The 19,194-nt window shown below is 39.3% G+C and overlaps 2 protein-coding genes across 4 annotated transcripts in view; both read right to left on the bottom strand.

Annotated features, from left to right (window-relative positions):
* arid3a (AT-rich interactive domain 3A) overlaps positions 1 to 10,254 on the bottom strand; it is a 35,795-nt gene extending 25,541 nt beyond the window's left edge. The window contains exons 1-2 of one of the 3 annotated variants that reach the window (XM_028403403.1): positions 9,956 to 10,254; positions 1,888 to 1,944 (exon numbers count right to left, since the gene is read on the bottom strand). The gene's annotated coding sequence lies outside the window, so the exon portion shown is untranslated. The remainder of the gene's footprint in view (positions 1 to 1,887; positions 1,945 to 9,955) is intronic. The other 2 variants (XM_028403405.1, XM_028403404.1) reach the window with 2 other exon arrangements.
* Positions 10,255 to 13,199: 2,945 nt separating this feature from the next.
* On the bottom strand, positions 13,200 to 18,208 carry r3hdm4 (R3H domain containing 4). Its single transcript, XM_028404794.1, has 8 exons — positions 18,021 to 18,208; positions 16,798 to 16,955; positions 16,496 to 16,617; positions 16,180 to 16,297; positions 16,021 to 16,106; positions 15,730 to 15,815; positions 15,364 to 15,419; positions 13,200 to 15,100 (listed from the first exon to the last, which is right to left on the bottom strand). The coding sequence occupies exons 1-8, from the start codon at positions 18,062 to 18,064 to the stop codon at positions 15,000 to 15,002; spliced, it is 771 nt and encodes a 256-aa protein (XP_028260595.1). The 5' UTR covers positions 18,065 to 18,208; the 3' UTR covers positions 13,200 to 14,999.
* Between the last annotated feature and the right edge of the window lie 986 nt (positions 18,209 to 19,194).

Genomic DNA, 19,194 nt, shown 5'->3' with positions numbered 1-19,194 from the left:
GAGGTGGTCTAATTCACAAAATGTACTTCAAAGGCTCAAAACGGTGTGTTGGCACAAATCTATTTAGCTGGAACCAACAGAGAGCCACAGGAAAACCCCTTAAGCCACCCTATTCTATGGCTGCATATATGTTAGAGGCATGTTGTGTAAGGAAACAAGAGCTGTGAAACCTGCGTGTTGCTTCAGATGGTGAAGGAAGTGACAACTGACAGAGCAGATGCAGCGAGGCTGCCGACAGATATTCAATATTGATTCATTGCATTCTTCGAGGGTAATAGAGGCACAACTGAAAACCTGCAGTTGTCAGATTGAGAATAGCACTAGTATAAGCAGGATTAAAGCATCTTACCTAACTGGATCGGGTCTGACAGGAACAACTTGTCTCTGCTCTACTTGCAGAAATGACAGAACAAAACGTCAGTAGGCTTTGGCAGTAAAGACACCAAAGACTACTGCTGACAACTCTGGGCTATCCAGTAATTTTGCATTAAGTGACATAGGCAAATTTACTTGAGAACAGTGCATGCACATGTTGAGACTACATTATTTACAGACCCATTACTCAACATCTTGAGTGGTCACACTCAAATGATCACAGTCACACAATGTCATGTTTGTGCCAGGCGCTATTCTGCCTCTGACACCATCACTCCCCATGTGTCATGTATGTAATTTTGGAGACAGAAGTGATTACAACAAAGCACTTCTGTTGACTCTTCCTGTGCAGAGGGAAGCAGAAGTGGTCTCTTTGTTTCATGCCACTGTTGATCATCATGATTTCCTATATGCTAGATGGTGCAAATTACATTGCGCCACTATACATGTTCTTACCACTTCCCCAAAACGAGGCATGTGGGATGCTTATAAAGGTTTTTGTACAAGTTGACAAAATGAGAAAATACTCTGGTGACTAGATGAACTGTATCCATGTAGTCAAAATCACATGTAATGTTATTGAAAAGTGTGCAGTCTGTGTTATAGTCTTTTCAATTATGACTAAAACCTGCAGGATTTTATTCACTTTTATTCAAACTACAGCAGCTGATCTCATCTGTCAACTGATTGCTAATGCTACATTCATGTTTAATAACTATGATAACTGTGACAGAAAACATTTCTTACTCTTGCATATGTAACAAGAATATTTCTGGTGCATTTAGAAAATCTTGTGCCTGGCAATCAAGTCACCTAAAATATTTTGCCACACTATGCTTCCTTATAGTGTCTTTTTTGAGTTCTGTATTGATTCGTAGACAACATATTCTCAGGCTCTCCCCTACAAAGGTTTTTTGTGAAATATGAGAACATGAGAACATCCAGGTATTACATTCTCACACATTAATGACATTGATTAGAGTAAAAAACATTGTAGTATAACTGATAACCTCTCTGTGAAACTAGCAGTGAAGCAGTTGCCAGGGCTAAATCCTTTAAAAAAATACCCTGCTTGATTCACTAAATAGTGTGGCCAAGGTGGGAAATCACCATTAAACATTTTTATTTCGTTATCACTTGCTATTATTTGGAAATTCTGCGCTTTGTACAAAAACAGTTTCATAACCAACAAATTCTGAAAGCGAGCGTCTATGGCTCCGGACCAAGCAGGTCTCATACCCAGTCCTTTTTTGACAGTCAAAACACTAGTTTACAGCACCTCTGCTCCTCACCTGCCTGTAACAATTACCATATGTGGATTAAAGGGCTCTTCTAGCTGAGGAAATACTAACAGCGCATTGCCATTTTTGTGAATGCTTTTTAAGAGTAAATTTGTAATGGCATCTTTTCCCCTTGCTTTGGCCCTCTGTGCAGACTACACCATTACAGCTTGCCTCCATGTCACTACATGGCTTCTTCTACTAAAGACCAATAAAACAAATGTAAAGTTACCTGTTAACAGCCTATATATTATCGTGTATGGTCACACATCTCACTTCTTTCTTCGTTCTTCTTGCAAACATAGAAAGAAGAGAAGCAAAAAAACATAGTTTAAGGGTCTCTTATATTTGATTTCCTTTTTGCTTCTACACTGCTGACTGACACCCCACACCCACCCCTGCTTTAGTTTACATTTTAAGACTTATTTGCATTTTATGACAAAGTTTGGAAACAGGAGGGTTAAACTGGGAGAATCAGTTTCAGCCATCCTCCTGTTAGCCAGTGGCAGTAGTGACATTTACTCACTTACCTAAAACACTTTAATCATAATGCATTATAATGTGGTGATATTGCCATTATATTTTGAATTAGTAATGTTTCAACATTAAAATCCATTTAGTAAAAACTATGATTACCTCATATATCACATATCATTTCAATTCTGACTCCTCAACTCTTGTTTCACGCAGTGGACTGAAGCGAGTTTATTTCCTCCCGTGGGATTTAAAAATTGTCACACATTGCAGTATAAAAAAAAGGATCCCTCCAGTTGCACAGCACACTGTAAGACCCTTAGGGCTCATTTAACACCTTAATTGGCTAAAGGGAGACCACCTGCTGGGTGGCAGGAGCCCATGTGGGGAGGGCATGGAAGGGAGGAGCCACTGGCACAGGAACTTTGGCAGTTGGCTAAATGAAGGATAAAGCAGAAACGATGAGAGCTAATGGGTTAATCCTCTTTTTAAACCCACATTTGAGAGGTGGAAGATTGCAAGGTCTGAGCAAACAGGACAGAGTGATAAGACTGAGAGCTAAGGGTCTAATTCCAACAAGATAAAGAGACCTACATGGCGTCACATAAATGCTCTTACATACACATGTATAATGGCTACATGCATAGCGTGAAAAATACTCTACAAAGAGCAGCAATGCCTTCTAACACCAAAATCCTTCAGTATACAGTATGTGAAGGAATTCATCTTTGCAGCCTTTTTTCCCTAAGAACCTATTATCTAATAATGAAGCACTGGGTGTACAATTCACACAGGCACAAATGCTCTTGTCATGTGTGGTGTAGTGAGAAAGCGTTAATATACTCAGGGTTTTTCCTCATGGTGAAGTTTTGTTTTCATGCACCAACCTCAGTGCAGCTTTTTATCTTGCACTTCAACATTTGGAATACAAAACTTACAAACTTTTTCACGTACCGAGAGTACAAACCATTGGTTGCTTGATAAAGCTATGCCGTTTGAGATGAGCTGGGCGAGGTTTTGTGAGACATGAAACTATTAAAATGAATGTCTGTCTGTTCTGCTTGACTGAAAAGAAAAAAAAAATCAGAGAATCAGATTCTTAAAGTGCCAATCCACCCATCTCTGGTACCTAATGCTAAAACCTGTGCAGGCCCTGCTATAATGCGTTTCTTTGATTCAGGCGGTTTCATTTTAGGTTTGGCACTTGCTGTATTGTTCTTTATCAAATTAGGTCGCATGCTACACCTGTTCTGAATAAAACTCTTAACAGATTTGTAACCCACAGAAGATGTCTATCACAACTGCCATCAATGTACACTTTATGGGCAGACTGAAATATGTCAGATTATCACTCTGTGCTGTTGTCGTGCATTGTGTATTAGTCTATACTATACTTCTATGTCAGCAGTAGAACAGGCTTTGCGCTGATGTTATCAACAAAAACATTCCTTTAACATTTCTTCTTTCTCTAATGTGCACTGCCTCCATTTCTCATATTTATATGTTTGATTGACACCGGACATTGGTCTTTTAGCATGCAAATACTTCTGTGAGCTCTTCTTCTGGTAACAACAGAGCTTACAATCTGTCAGAGCTGAATATATTCTTTTTAGGTTGCATTATGAAACTTTGTATACAAGTCAAATTGTAGATTAATTTTGCTTTACTTTTTAGAATGTGTGCATTTTGTATATATTTTGACTTGTGATGATTATACATTTTCAAATAACTTTGTAGCATTAAGCTAAACTGGTTAGTATTTAAATGAACTCTGAGAGAAGCAGTCTAACAGTAGCTGTTCATGATCATTTCTAAATTAAAAAACAAACAAACAAACAAAAAAAGCATAAAAGCAAGAAGTCGGTCAGTGGTGCTGGTCTTGATTATGCCTCCTTCTCTCACATTCCTTGCAGCATTACCTCGTAAGGCAATAACACAGGCTCCATTGAGCTCTAGTTCACCAACAACAAGATCATTGAGGAAGTGTTGCACAGGCTGGTCACGCATTTTCCACTGACCTCTTCTAGCAAGCTGAAGCAATACAGCAAGCCAAATCTGATTAGCTCCAGCTATGCCATAAATTAAGTGGGCATATAGCAAAAATAATCCAGTGATCTACTTCTCAGTAGAGACGTCTGTGGCCATCTATCAAGCAACAGGATTAAACTGTGCAAGCAAGCAAGGCTAAAAGTGATTTGTGGCAGCTGTTGTTCCGATATGTATGATCTACAGAGTCCTGCGTTTGCTCTAATAAATACAAAATGTCTGTTTGCATGATGTTTTCACTTGGAAACAGAACAGCAGTAATGCAACACAGAAACCCCAGTAACGCTCACATGGCTCACTGTCTTAAAGACATACTGGATATTCCCACTGTGACAATTAAACATGACCATTTTTACATAGCAATTAGTTTGCAAATGTAGTGCATTTATATTTTTTGCCCGTGTGACAAACCAGCGTCAAAAAGTTGCAGGAATTACAGAAGAGGGGGCACATGGAAAGTAATGTTGTGTTTATGTCAGTGTTGTGCAGTGTTGTGTTGCACTAGTGTCTAGTGCAGGAGAGGTGGAGTAGGGGGTTTGCATTTTTCATTGAATGGCATGAAAACTGGATTAACTTGTTGGTTTATATGGTGACTGTGCGGTCGCGTCACTTCATTGTGATCTTTCACAATCAAGTCTTTTGTCTGTGTAGAGGCAATGGATGAGTGGAAATCTTAGATAAAGAGTTCTATGCATGAAATACAAAAGATATCCAAAACCGTAATGTCACTTCCAGGTCAGATACGGATTAAAGTTTCAGCCTAATAAAAACTGGCAGCTTTATCTGCTCACATGAAATATGGATCTGATTAAATTAGTTCTTGATGACTTGGGTGGGTTGCCAGGTACCAGCTGACACAAATATAAAATGCAAATGCCACAAGTTTGATGGACATGTCAGTATGTTGCAGCTGTGGGCTGGTATCCAGGCAGACAAGTAGCAGAGTAGATCACGCTTGCTGGCACTGAACCCTGTATCAGCTTGACAGCATACACATACACTAAGCCTGCAACTGTCCAAGCAGTCTGGTTTAGGAACTGCAGGGCATCCCCAAACCTCAGACCTTTCTTTTCACCTGCGTCACCATGGGGGAATCCCTGCTGGGCTGGGCTCCAGCCTGAGGAATGAAGTAACTTGCAAGTTTGTTTCTGCGTTTTTTGGCTGGATAACAGAGTTTAAGCCCCACGTGTCGTACAGGCTGTCAGAAAAGTAGCTTTTGGCACAAGAACAGCTGAAAGGCAGCCAAGCCACACTGCCTCCCACTTGCGGTGTGCAGACAGCACTCATGTTTGGTGTTATACAATCCAGGCTGATATTTACAGGTGGGTTATTGTTGAAACAAGTAGCACAATGTAGGCCTTAAGCCAAAGCCCACACCCTTAAGCCTTGAAGGCAGATTTGCATGGAGTGACAACATAAATAACAGCCTTTACAACCCAGTAGGGGATTATAGTTTGATAATAAGACAACAAACAGGGGTCAGACCTGTCTGTCTTGTCTGTGCATGTTTGTCTGTCATTAATTCATGGCCACTAACCAGTTGAGTGGTTGCATGCATTTGCTCAAGGGGTTGTGTAAAGCTTCTCCTGACTTGTGGCAATATTGTACACATAAAAACAAGCTGAATTAGACTGTCACAGACTCATCCGCGATGCTTGGAAGCACACTTCACAGATATTTTACATATTACACTTGTTCTTCAAATACCCTTGGGCTGAGATCAGAGGATGACAGAAAGCTGTGTGGATTCCTGCCTACTAAATATGTACATTGAGCAAACTGAAAAACCACTGCCAACTTCTCGGCCAACAAATGGAACACTGGGGCTAATGATTTCAACTAATGCACAAGAACCTCATAACCTCATGTGAACAGAACATGAGATTGTTTCAATACACATTACCCCAAATACTTGATTAGACAGGAGGCCAGAAGGGACCAGTTCACATGTCAAGATTAGAAAGTCGGGCCAAATGTGCTCTGGGGAACAAAGATTGCACAATATCAGCAGACACATCACCAGAAACCAGAGCTGTGAGCAGACAGAGCAGCACAATATTAAGCTTGGAATGGGATTTTATTTTATAGGTTCACTTAATTTCACCAGACTGAACATAAAAATATGTAGTATTTTATTTAAAACGCCATTACTTTAGCTTCTAAACTGCAGTGCTGCAAATGCCAAGGTAATCTTAATTATGATTGGTTCATAAAAATGACATTCAATTAGCAATGAGGAAAAATTAAGCAGCTCCTGCCTAATAGAGGAAGCTGGAACCAGGAAAAATATCATTTACTCGCAAATGATGATGTCAGGTCTGTACTTTAACGTCTTTAAAATAAATGAATATGCACTTATAATGTAAATCGACAGATTACCTGGATCAGTCAAAGTTCCTTTTTAAAGCCTGAATGTAGACATTTGTTTTACCTCAGAATGCTTTACTTTGTAACTAACAGGGCCTTTACTTGGGGTGGTTTAATACCAATAATCCTACAATATGCAAATTCTTACATAAATGTATCCGGTCAAGATTTGCCTCTACTTCAACATGGTTGAGGACAGGAGCTTCTAAGCCAATTCCTTAAATCATAAGGAAAAGCAAACATCTTCATTTAAAGCCTATTTCATAACAAGTATTGCAGTCATTATGCAAAAGCTAGAGGAGGACTTTTTAAGACCTGAACTTGATCACCGGCCATACGTTTCTAATCCACCATGGGCCAATCACAACGTAAATTCCCCCCCACCCCCATATGCTTGTTGCAGCAGTATTTCTGTCACTGGTGTAGTAGGCAGTGCTGGACAGAGAGTACCATATGCCAGATAGGACCAGATTACTGTGGCAATTTTTCTAAGGCGATTGAAGCATGGTAGGGTGTAAGTGAGACAAGGGCCAGGAAGTCTCTCATCAGATAGGGCCCAGGTTCTGCAATTTAGCACCTAACACTTTCTTTGTATCTGTAAACCACAACTTCAGAAAAAGAAACAACATGCATTCTGACATGGAAGACAATCAGTGCATGAGGGCAACATGAAAAGATTTGGTGCAAGAATGTTCTTGCCCTAATTAAAAGAAATCTAAATTAGACATTAAAAAAAACCACCCCGGCCTCTATCTTTATGTCACGTGTACAAACCTTGGTTCACATTTTCAGGTTTCAAAATCTCTGCCAATAAACCACCAATATGTCCAAGACAGGGTTATGTTAAAACAAAACTTTCATCACACGAAAACAATCATTTCATAACCCTGTTCCTCCTCATCTCAGCTAAACCACATAAAGACGCAGTTTGGGACAATATGTTCATGCAGTAATCATCGTCATCTTGGTATGATGGCCCCTGAAACAAACCCAGTTTTGTTGTGCAACTCTTTATTGTACAATGACAATAAAGTTCCTATTCTGTTCTAACATACTTAAAAGAGACCAGGATGATGAAAACAGACTTTGTCGTTGTTTTCTGAGTATATGTCAAAGGTCAAAGCACTAAAAACAGGCAAAGTCAGGCTGCTTAGGTTGGACTAAATTGTCTCATTCATATTCTCTTTAAGTATATGAATGAGATCCAGTTTCTTTTGTGCCCAAACCGAAAATATACAACTAACTCTCCTTTGTTTACTGTGTACGCCTTAATCACTACAAGGGGAGTTGGTTGTAGGGGACTATATAGTGGAAAACGACAAATGCATTAGACACAACTCAAATGATTTTCTCAGTGGTGTTACATCTATTTTCTACTCGTATAATTAAAATGTGACAAATCACAGCCAGATAAATAAATATTGAGCACAAGGCATGATGGTACAAATTACTAATGTGCACTGCGCCCGTACAATACTTTTCATGATACATGTGGGACACATTGAGTGCACTAAAAAGGGTTTAATGATTCTCACAACACATTTGGACAGAGCAACAAAATAACAAACACAATATATGGGGCTCTATATAGTGGGTAAGAGGTCAGACTCCTTTGTTCTGTGCATTTTAGTAAAGTTAGTGTTGTTTAAAATCAAACACAGTAAACTATACACTTTACCAGACATGAACACTGATATTTAACTGGCTAATTTACCAAGCTCCCAGTTCTAGCTGCTGCATACGCCTCACAGATCCTTACACACCCCTAATTTAAAACACATTGATGGCTTCTATTCAAAAACAATCTTCCACTGTAGCTATTTTCACAAGTTTAAAAATGTGCTGCTGGTCCCTCCGCTTCTACTACATCAGCAAGATGGCAACCATTGATAGTGAAAAGTGTTGCCGTTTCACACTCCAATTTTAGGCGGTTATCCTATCTAGACTCTCACAGTGTAATGTTGATAGTTTGGACACACTTTTTGATAAATCCTTATGATTATATTTCTTCATACAATTCAGGTAGCATACATGATTCTTCTGATGCACCACAGCATCCAGCAGAAGGGGGTAGGACTTCACCTCTCCATATGTGGCTTTAAAATGAAACCTGCTTCCTGTGCTTGTACTCCCCCACCCCCACAACACGGTGAGACACTTTAACACTATCCATAAACCAAATGCCTGTCAGTTTTGGTTGCAGCTGTGAGGCCTGTCAGCTTCATATGTAGCCGAGTAGACCGTAATAACAAAAAATAACAGTACACCTATAGAGATTCGTTTAGGATGAACTATTCACTTCCCCTCTTTTAACATGTCCGTTGACATCATGGCTTACAATACTATATGCGGAGAAGTTTCCCACCGGCCCGTTGTAGTGATGAAGGTGGCTCATTGTGTCCGTATGGCTCCTCTGACATGCTGGACGTGTCTTGTGAATGTTTTGACTTGACTTAGTCTTGATCTCAGCAACTAAAAGATGCTGACAGACTCCTTTTATCCACCTCCTATAACACTCCACCCTTGTTTCCCACACTAATATTGTCACCAGTGTGAAATCACCTCAATTACCTACCCTCCTCTACCTCATTATTACCACCTTATTCATTGTACTGCATAAAGTGTGCAACAAAACAAACCCACAAGGTTCCAATTCATTCATAAAAGCCACCTTCAGCCCTCAGCTGTGAATCCCAGCCTGACATTTTGGCAGGGACAAACTTTCTTGCCAGGCACCAGATGCAGTCACATGCACTAGCTTTATATCTAACTTAAGGGGCAAGAGGATGTAGTTATGTTACACAATCATATAGTGGATGTTTAATGGCGTTGTAAAAAAAAAATGGTGGGTTCAATTTGTACAGGAGGCGCCACCACTGTCTGAGCAAAATCCCTTTAAATTAGCAACTTTGTCCGAAATTAAACAGTAAATATGTTTGTAGATTACTGAATGTAATAAGTTTAATATTATATAAGGTAGCTTGAGAAAATATAGTTTTAAGGTTGTGACAGTTCCAGTAAATCATATTAATGGTTAGAACCTCAGCCGAATACATTTTAACGGCCACTAATAGCATTAAAGACGAACCTGCTAGCTTAAAACATGCTAACTTTTATTATTTTTACAGACTGTATTCGGTTAAAACACACCTAAATATTGTACAGAAATGATAAACAAGATGTTTTGTAAACTTGCAATCCAACATTAGTCGTTCAGAGAGCTACGGGGTTGCGTCCATTCGCAAAAGAGAATCGATCAAACGATTTGATAATGTATCGATTAAAAAAAAAAAAGTGTCGAGCCAAACAGAAGCAGGAGACAAATAAGGAAGCCACAAACGCGAGACATTATTCCAAAGACAGCGCAGACACACATGAAGCAAAAGAGGGGAAACAAAATAAAGACAACTTACCACATCGGCTTCCGTTCGGTTTTCACACTCTTTGGAACCGGAAGAAACATTCCTGTTTTCCCCGACTCTGCTGCTGCTGCTGCTGGACCCTCCGAGTCCCCTCCACCCCTGATCACACGCACCAAAACGAGGAAGAGGAGAGGTGGTTGGTGTGTTTATCGGCTAGAAATAAAGTGGTTTCATGTGACTGCATGATATCCACGCACTCGGCTCTCGCGTGTAATTGTGTTTTCAGAGTTGGAGCGTCGCTTTGAGACAGACAGACACACGGACAGAGAGAGAGAGAGAGAGAGAGAGAGAGAGAGAGGCGTGGAGAGAGTCTCCGGCCTGCACAGTCAGATCATTGGTTGACAAACAGCAATCAGATGCAAATTCCTAACCTCTGAATCAGCAGGGGCCAGCCCCCCGTGCACCCCCACCGCCCGCAGCAGGGGATGTTGGTAAAGTGCGAGGGTGTGAACTGTAAAACGGGCTGGGAGCGGGGCAGAGAGGTGCTGCACGGAGCCTGCGCAGATGATGCAAACACACTTTACACTGGTATAGTTAGTGTGAGAGCAGAAACAGCCAAAACCCTTTAAAAACAAGCCTTATAGTGAGTATTTAAAGCATAAATCACTGAATTAAGACTAAATGTAGCACATGTTAAAATATGTAGGTCAACATTAGCAGTATCTTTGGTGAATTATCAATACACATTGTAGTTATATACATTCTAAAACAGTTCAAATCTACTTGGAATCTACGGAAATAATATGAATTTATTTGACAGCTTCTCTTGCTTTTATTCTAATGTTGGAAATTGCATATGCATAATACATCCAACACTGCTTCTCCCTTTCACTCAGAAATAACTGACATGAAGCAAAAACAACACACTAAACAGCAACATAATCTGTGCATTAACACATAATGTGACCAGCCAGGTTGCAGGGTTAGAGTTATATTTATGTATTTGATCCTTTTGCATGTTCCAGCCATAAGAAGTCATTTGAATTTCACCATCATAGCTTGGGTTGTTCAGGGTAAACAGGCTCATCTTCATAAGAGTTTCCAGTTTTGCCCCCAAACACTTCTTGTTTTATGATAAATTGTGACAGTCCGTTGGTCGAGGGCTGTTGGTGTATAAACTGCATTAATCTTTACAGTAAGGCACAGCTCAGCTCACATGATTGAACTGAACCAGCTCCTGCTGATTTATGATGCTGATTTCTAATATAACTCAGTGACTCAGTTTCATTTTAAGTTTCACAAGAGTCATTTAGAAAAATGGAGCAGTTACAGTGTCTGATGTAATTCATGGGAACTCACGCTTACTTGCTTTAACCAGAGTTTTACTTTCAGAGAACGTGCATTCACCTGAATGAACGAGTTATAGCGTGAGATACGTCAATTATTAACGATAAACTGTGGATTGTGTGACCTCTCAGCAGTGATGGAGTCCTTAATGCTGCTGTTATGTTCACATTTAAACACTTTCCTTCTCAAAAACTCCTGATGTCACAGCCTGTCTGTGAAGCACAAGGACACCCACTGATAATACGTTTGAAAGCGCTGGTACGTGTCCAGGAGTTTAAATCAAGGCAACTATATTTATTCATTTATTTATTTGAAGATGTTTCGCCACTCCCCTGCGAGTGGCTTCTTCACTTCTGCTGCTGTTTTGGTGGGGAATCTGTGTTTTTATGTGCTCATGACCTCTGTGGATGGATCTTGGAGGAGCTCACATGATAAAGATTCCCTCATGTTGGTCAGTTAACAAGCAGAAACTGTACCAGGGCCCTGTGCAGGACTAGTTAACGGCCCATTGTTGAGGGTTTGAATGGGGGTGAAACCTGCTAGGACGAGATAGGGAGTGCTTGAACGTTCAGCCAGACCAAACTGTGTGCTGAAAAATGCACACTTTCACTACACAAGTAAAGAAAATATGCCACCCAGCCACAAGCAAATACACTAACTGAATTTGTTGACAGCTTTCCAAAGCCTCTGGCCACATCATGTCTGATTCCCCTCCAGGAAAAAAAAAAAAAAAAAAAAAGGACCTGTGAGTGCTGACCGGTTGGTATCTGGCTGCAGCTGTTAACTGAAATAAAGAGCTGGAGATATTTAAAACAGAAAGGTGATCCTCCATCTGCCTCATCAGATGAAACAGAATCCAGGGGAGAAGTGTGCTCATTACACAGTGAGAGATGAAATTCAAATCAAATGCGCCTCAGTGGTGATGACAGCCCCAATTTCACACGACACCAAAATAATTAAAGATGACTGATGCAGTCTAAACGAACTACTGCCAGCGCAGGGTGTGTCTGATACAGGAACTGTACGGCCATGATGATGGTAGAGCCACTAAAAAAAAAAAAAAAAAAGTGACACGACTGCAGTTTTTTAGGCGCTTTCAACAAACTTTTTCAGTGTTCCTGTTTTTCTGTACATTTTGACAGTTATGGCTGTTTGACTGATTGTTGAATATGCAAATAAAAATCTGTTTGTACTTTATGTTTAGAGATCAGCCATGCATTCCAATATCTGACATCATAAACCTATGTTATATATATTTTACAGCCAAACTCCTTTAGGACTACATACTGTTGGTTAGCTCTAAGTGCTGCGCCACAGTATGACCTACACATTTTTTCTTTTATCAACATTTTAAGACTTAGATCTCTCAGAAGTTTTTTTGCAAATTTTTGAGAATATAATTTGACCTCTACTAAATCAAAGAGCTGATATAATTAGCATACTGCCAATCACCAATTCATCCAACTCTTTTACTGTATTTACAAGAGTCCCCTTTACCACCTGTGAAAAAACAAATCAACAACAATATGTCAAAAACATCTAGATCCAAAAGGTTAATGTTCATAAACACCCACTGTTGTTTCTTGGTACTATGCTGCCATCTAGTGGACAATGTCAGAACATACATTTTTTTTATTGAAGATGCTATTAGCCTTTTAGTATTCAATAATATGTATTATAATAAATAATATATATATAAATATTTTGCTACTTTTTATGCTGCCCTTTCTTTTTGAAGTGGAGGTTGCAAAAGTTAGAGTTTAACACTGTTTTGTCAGATGTGCCTCTCAGCGTTTAAAATACAGCACATGATGAAATGAGAAAGCAGGAAACAGTATTTTAATTAGTTTTAATAGATGCAGTAATTATAAATATGCACATATCATCTATACACAACAGTCTATGTATAAAGCTGTATTTTTAGGCTTCAATCCAAATATTGGCACAAGTCATTAAGTATGTTTAATATTTAAAGCACAACATCTACATATTAAAAAGTTGGCATTGCCCCCGAGGAGCTTAAGTCAACATAATCCTTAAAACATGTCACCAAGTAAACACACAGAACATGACACCATGTGAAATCACTACCTGACATTCAGTGAGTGAGAAGCCTGAGTTTCACACAACATATGCAACAAACTTTGGTTGTTGACAAAAATGCACCGACAAGTTTTGTTACACTGCCGAAGACAGTTTAAAAAAAAAAACAAACCGTGGATAAGTTGTACTTTTTTTTTAAATAACCAGGAAATAAGTTTCCTAAAATCCAGTCAAGTACAAATGTAGAAATATACATACAGAAAAAACATAGAAAGTGGTTTTTATAAGGCAGAAGTGCTTTTTTCAGGTAAATATTAATATTGAGATGAAACATACCTGAGAGTCAAACTCAGCAGGCAACCGTCAAAAAACCTTTTCTCTCAGCTTCTACTGCACATACAGTATACTGTACCTTTAAACCACATAACCACTTGATGTATGAACGAGACTTTAGAAGTAAACTGAGTGAGCACTGTGCTTGAATACATTTAAAAGTACAGAGACGATGGTAATGTTCCTTATCTTCGAGTATCACCTGACACCTTGTGTAGACCTCTGAATATGACGTCTCCACTGGACTTATTCTGGTTTAGGCGGCAGTGGCTGAAGTCGTTACACATTCTTTTTGCAGTGATTACTTGGTTAATGAAGACAGTATTACTGATAAAACTTTAAGTGCATCTTTTGTCAAATGCTCACTGAAACATCCAGTGCAGAGGAAGTGTCAGCTTCCATCTGCTTCTACATAATAAAGTGTAAGGAAAACTGACAGCGACTTCTCAACCTATGATGAGTAATGCATCTGTGCATATAGAGAGATTACTAGTAATCATGCTTCATACCCCACTACTTACATAAATCCTACAGGCCAATCCTATAGGCAGTGATGCATTCAGTGACACACTGACATCTATTGTCACTACAGGTTGAAGAGAACTGCTGACCTCAGAGCTCTCATGAGAAATTTTCCACCATTTTTTTTAGGCATCAGCCTCCTACTGTGTTTCCTAAGGTTTCTGCAGCTGCATAGCTACTAGATACAGTGTGATTAGGAGCTTAATTATAGGTTGTTTAAAGTTGAGCAAAATGTTTGTCTCCCTCTTCTGGCAGTGAGAGAAATTACATAAACACTGTTAATACCGATGTAGTGATTACATTTATTCTACCCAAACAATGGGTAGAATAACTGTGCCAAAACAATTAGGAAAGGGGCTTGGATGTAACAAATGCTATACTAGATGCTATATGAAAAAGTTCCACACTACACCTTTAATCTTGTGCTGTAAGGATTTACAGTACATAAATGAATTCATGATTTGTTGCACACAGATGTCATAAAAACTGCTTTGAGGTCGTCAGCAGCTGGGTAGGAAACGTGAACATTTTGCCTGAGGACGATGCAGGAGCACAGTCTGCAGGGCTGCGTGCATGCTAACAAACCTACAGTTAATAAGATTATGCGTATGTTGATGTTTGATATGTTTCCCTCTGTTTGCACACTGCACTGATTTGTTTATGGACTACATGAATGGACATTTTTAGGACAGAAACCAGCCAGAGGAAACTGAAGCAGGTATCTTCTCAGCATTGTTTGCTTGCTTGGATTTTACATACAAAGCGTACAAACTGCGTATCATATCTACATTTCTTTGAGCTCCTGGCCTGCAGTGGAGCCTCTTGCAGAGGTCATGGCATTTTCTTGGTCTCAACTCTGCTCCAGGTAGGCAGACAGCAGCAGCTGAGGAGGCAGAAACTTCTCTTGTTTGTTTACCACTTCGGTCTGACGTGACCCGTTGTAGTCGGTGCCTGGAGGTCCAACAAACAGACTTTGATCACTTTCATGTGACTGCAACAGAGTAAACTGGTTTTGTGAGTGCAACCAGGCTAGGATTATGTAAACAGGGACCCATCAATAATATGAAAATACATAGTGTTCCAATACATAGTGTTCCAAATTACACAATTACACAATTAAAAATATATAAAAAAGGATGTTCCAACACAATGAAGAGGTGACTAATATGACCCAAATGTCTGGTATATATGTGGTGTGTATAATTTCCACTCACTTGCAGAGACAAGGTCCATATACTGGCAGATGGCGTGAAGCAGCAGCCTCTCAAAGCTGAACACAAATAACAGGAACATGAACTTTTCTCTCTCCACAGTCATTCATCATCAACTTGATTCTAAGTATTTTTATGCTTTTGTGGGGAATCTTTGCCTCTTGTTTTTGTTTGTTTTGTTTTTGCTGCACCAACCTCACTTCTCAAAGATTTAATGTAATCCGAGTGCAATGATGCAATCCAGTCAAAGCTGAAGGGATAAAAGTGTGTAACTCAAATATTAAAGGCTGCTTTAAAAGTGCTTTATTTCAGGCACTGGTAAGATGTGGAGGATGAAGCAGCCTGAGAGGAACATTATTATTAGTTTACCTGCTGGTGAGGTTGGTTGTGTAAACTGAGTGAGGGTGAGCGTTGAAGAAGCTCAGAAGGTTTTCCTCAAGATATTCCAGTGTTCCCTAAAAAAAAGCAGACAGAAGATGAAGTGTGACGATTTTAAGATGTCTTGACTTACTGTATATATACTAGGGATGTCCCGATCTGATCACGTGACCTGATCGGGACATCCCTAATATATACACAGCTACTATGTGCATACAACCTGAAGCAGAAGCAGTGTTTGCATTCTAAGCACAGAGAGACTTGAGACAAGCTGACACTCACCATGGGGACTTTTTTCCGTTTCAGAGTCGCTCGCAGCCGGCGATCAATTCTCTGAAAGCAGTCCTGAGCAGTGAAGGCAGGATTTACTGTGACAGAAAGAAACCAGTGACCACCAGCACAACAGGCTTCAAATAAAACACTGACTGAGCCTTTCCTTACCATTCCTCTGGTCCTTGAGAAGCCTGTTAGTGTTTTTCTTTTTGGCCTCCTCCTGCTCCAACAGACACAGCAGCCTCTCCTGCTCCTCACCAGAGCAATTCATGAAGTCATTCCATGGCTGAAACAACAGCACAACAGATATCATAAGTCTGAGCGTTCAAAAGACCACATGTAGGACGTGCAAAAACTTTAATGAGCTTCCATAAACTGCATGACTTACTACAAACAGGGCTGGTATCTTTCATTGAAGCGTAGTAATGCTAACAAAGATGTGACATCTGCACTCAAGTCACTGATGAAGAAGACTGATGTGTACCTCTATGTAGTTTTCATTGGCGCAGGCTTCAGTGAAGATTGATGGGATAGCTGGGGTACTGCAGAACTCCACATCATCTTTGGTGCACTCATCCTTCTCAAGAAGATTAGCAAGAAAGCGTGCTGATTTGCAGAGAAGGAGAGCAGAGAGAGAATGGGGCTAATCCAAGCAGTAGCAGCTTTATAATATTAAACTTTTAATTACTGATTAAAATTCCACTTTAAAAGCTTTTTTCCAGCATTGTTCAAGCTGTACTAGATTACAGCATCTTATAAATTGGATCATGTGTAATGAGAGCTTACTGTTCTCCTGTCGGCGGAGGCTCTTCTTGCCTTTCGCCCGGGGAGTGAGGTCAGAGTTGCGGATGGCTTGGTGGATAAAAAACTGCTTCTTTTTGGTAGGAGACACTCGCTTGGCAGGAGAGCTGGGCAGTGAGGTGCACTTACGCTCCTCAATCAGGCTGAGAAAACATATAGAGAGATCAGTTAAGCTGTTTTTTTTTAAGTCTTTTATTAAACATTGCATAAAATAAATCCCTGTTGTCGGGCTTTCACAAATTCAAATTAAGAGAAAAGCAAAGCATTCAGTCTTAAGAATTTGGTGTGAACCCAATTCACAGCTCAAGTCTAGCTAAGCACCAAAAAAAAGAAAAAGAAATGTAGTGACCTAATTTTCATTTATTTCAATGAATAACAGTTTATTACACATAATTTTATTTTATATCCTATAATCATATATTATTATATATGATATGATATATTATTCAAATCTTATAACATAAATAATAATATGTTATGTAATACACATAATTGCCTAGCAGCAATCCAACTAATTAAGTAGCAGCTAAGGGATATTTCCTTTAACGCTCTCTGCAGTACATTTATCTGGAGCAGCACATCCCGCTGCAGCCTCAGATGTAGGTCAGTGGGTGTTGCGTTTGAGGACCGCCTTCGCTGCCTGACAGTTGCCAACTTGCCAAACTGATGCCATATTTAGCCTGAATCGTGCAGGTTATCAACAACATAACATGAAGTCAGCTTTGCCTGGTTCAGTTGGGCGTGTCCAAAATCTTGTAAAGAAAACCTTCGGATAAAGGGCGCTTCTGTAAAACACAACAGTGTTTAATAAAATATAAGGTTTCTTACACATATTTTTAAGCTTAGTGTTTACGTTTTTTATACATAGTAAGGAATAGGGACATATTTTGATATGAGCGATTGTTTTATTGGAATTATTGACGTGATTAAATTGTAGTCATTTAAAGATCCCACGGCAACAAACACAAGCAGGTCTGCGAGACAGATGCTAAACGGCTGACGAGGACAGAGGTTTACTGCCAGTTAAAAGCTCTGTTTCTGTTAGAAGAACTGGCACCTGGCTTGTTCAGTTTAGTCGATGTTTAGACAACCTGACAGGATTTCAGGTAAAACGGGAGAAACCTCCCGAAACTAAAGCTGAACTGAGTTGTAATCCTGGATGATGCTAACTAGCAGGCTAATGTGACAGACTCGTAATTTTCACTCACATATAATCCTGTTCTTCATGGTTATCGTCTGTCAAAACGACCATCTTATTCAAGCCTGAAACAAACGTGAAGACCACGTCGACCGTATCTTTGTGGACGGTGAAAAAAAACAACAGAGTGGCACAGAAGACAGAAGTTCTAACAGGGAAAGTGTTTGTCAGGTTACCAGCTAAGTAGCTAGCCGAAGGATGCTAGCGCTACACACAGAGGGCGGAACCAGCGGAACAAAAATAGCCGTCGTCCTACAAAGAGGGAAGAAAAAGGAGAGCCCTCACTCTGCCTCTAAAGTTGACGACAAAATGTGATACGCTTCCATTTCTACTAACATTTTTGATACATTGTGGGTTAGAGTAGTTACCCCCACATCAATATTAAACTTATCCCGTACTAGTACTTAGATTTACTACATTTATTATTAAACATAAAGGCATCGCTGAAGCTCTTTGTTGTAGTGATGCTTTTTCTATAGACATAGAAATGTAACAATGGTAACAAATGATTGTAATTTACAAGGTAAAATTTGACCTTTACTACCATTAGTAAAACAGACAAAATGTCCTTGTTCAGGGTGTCCTGTTATATTCACAGCGTAAATCTGTCAACCCAGCCAGGAGTGTTTTGTTAAAAAGCACTCACCACTTTTAAATCATAGCAAGAATAGAAAACACAAAATACAGATAATAACCAAGAAAGATGCTGGTCCCTGCTGATGACCTTTATCAGACAAAGCTGAACCCAAAGTGGTTTTATGGTGTCATCACTTGAGGATCACTATGACATCTACTCCATTGCATAGTTTGGAGGAGGCTGGGAGTCATGTGCTACTGATTTTAATCCAGCATTTGGTGTTATTTTCTTTTTCTTTACAGGTTTAAAGACTTTTGAACTTTTCAATCTGAGACCATACACTCAAAACCCAAGACAGATGAGAGGAGCCAATGTAAGTAAGTCAATCTGTGAATTTGTATTTTAAAATTTATACTTATTTCTGTAATAGATAAAAAGATCATTTGGAAGAAAAAAAACACTCAAATGCACTTTAAATTGCAGTGGTATATATATATATATATATGTGTATATGTATATGTATATATATATATGTATATGTATATGTATATATATATATATATATATGTATATGTATATATATATATATATATATATATATATATAT

This window comes from Parambassis ranga, chromosome 4 (assembly GCF_900634625.1).
Source record: "Parambassis ranga chromosome 4, fParRan2.1, whole genome shotgun sequence".
Taxonomy (NCBI): domain Eukaryota; kingdom Metazoa; phylum Chordata; class Actinopteri; family Ambassidae; genus Parambassis; species Parambassis ranga.
The sequence above is the reverse complement of the archived record's forward strand: the minus strand, read 5'-3'. Positions and strand labels throughout refer to the sequence as shown.

Coding starts and splice junctions, on each gene's coding strand:
- r3hdm4 (XM_028404794.1), bottom strand. CDS start 18,064: ATGGTCGTTTTGACAGACGATAACCATGAAGAACAGGATTATAT. Junction 16,107..16,179: donor TCTCAAGGACCAGAGGAATG/GTAAGGAAAGGC, acceptor TTTCTGTCACAG/TAAATCCTGCCTTCACTGCT. Junction 15,420..15,729: donor ACAACCAACCTCACCAGCAG/GTAAACTAATAA, acceptor ATTTGTGTTCAG/CTTTGAGAGGCTGCTGCTTC.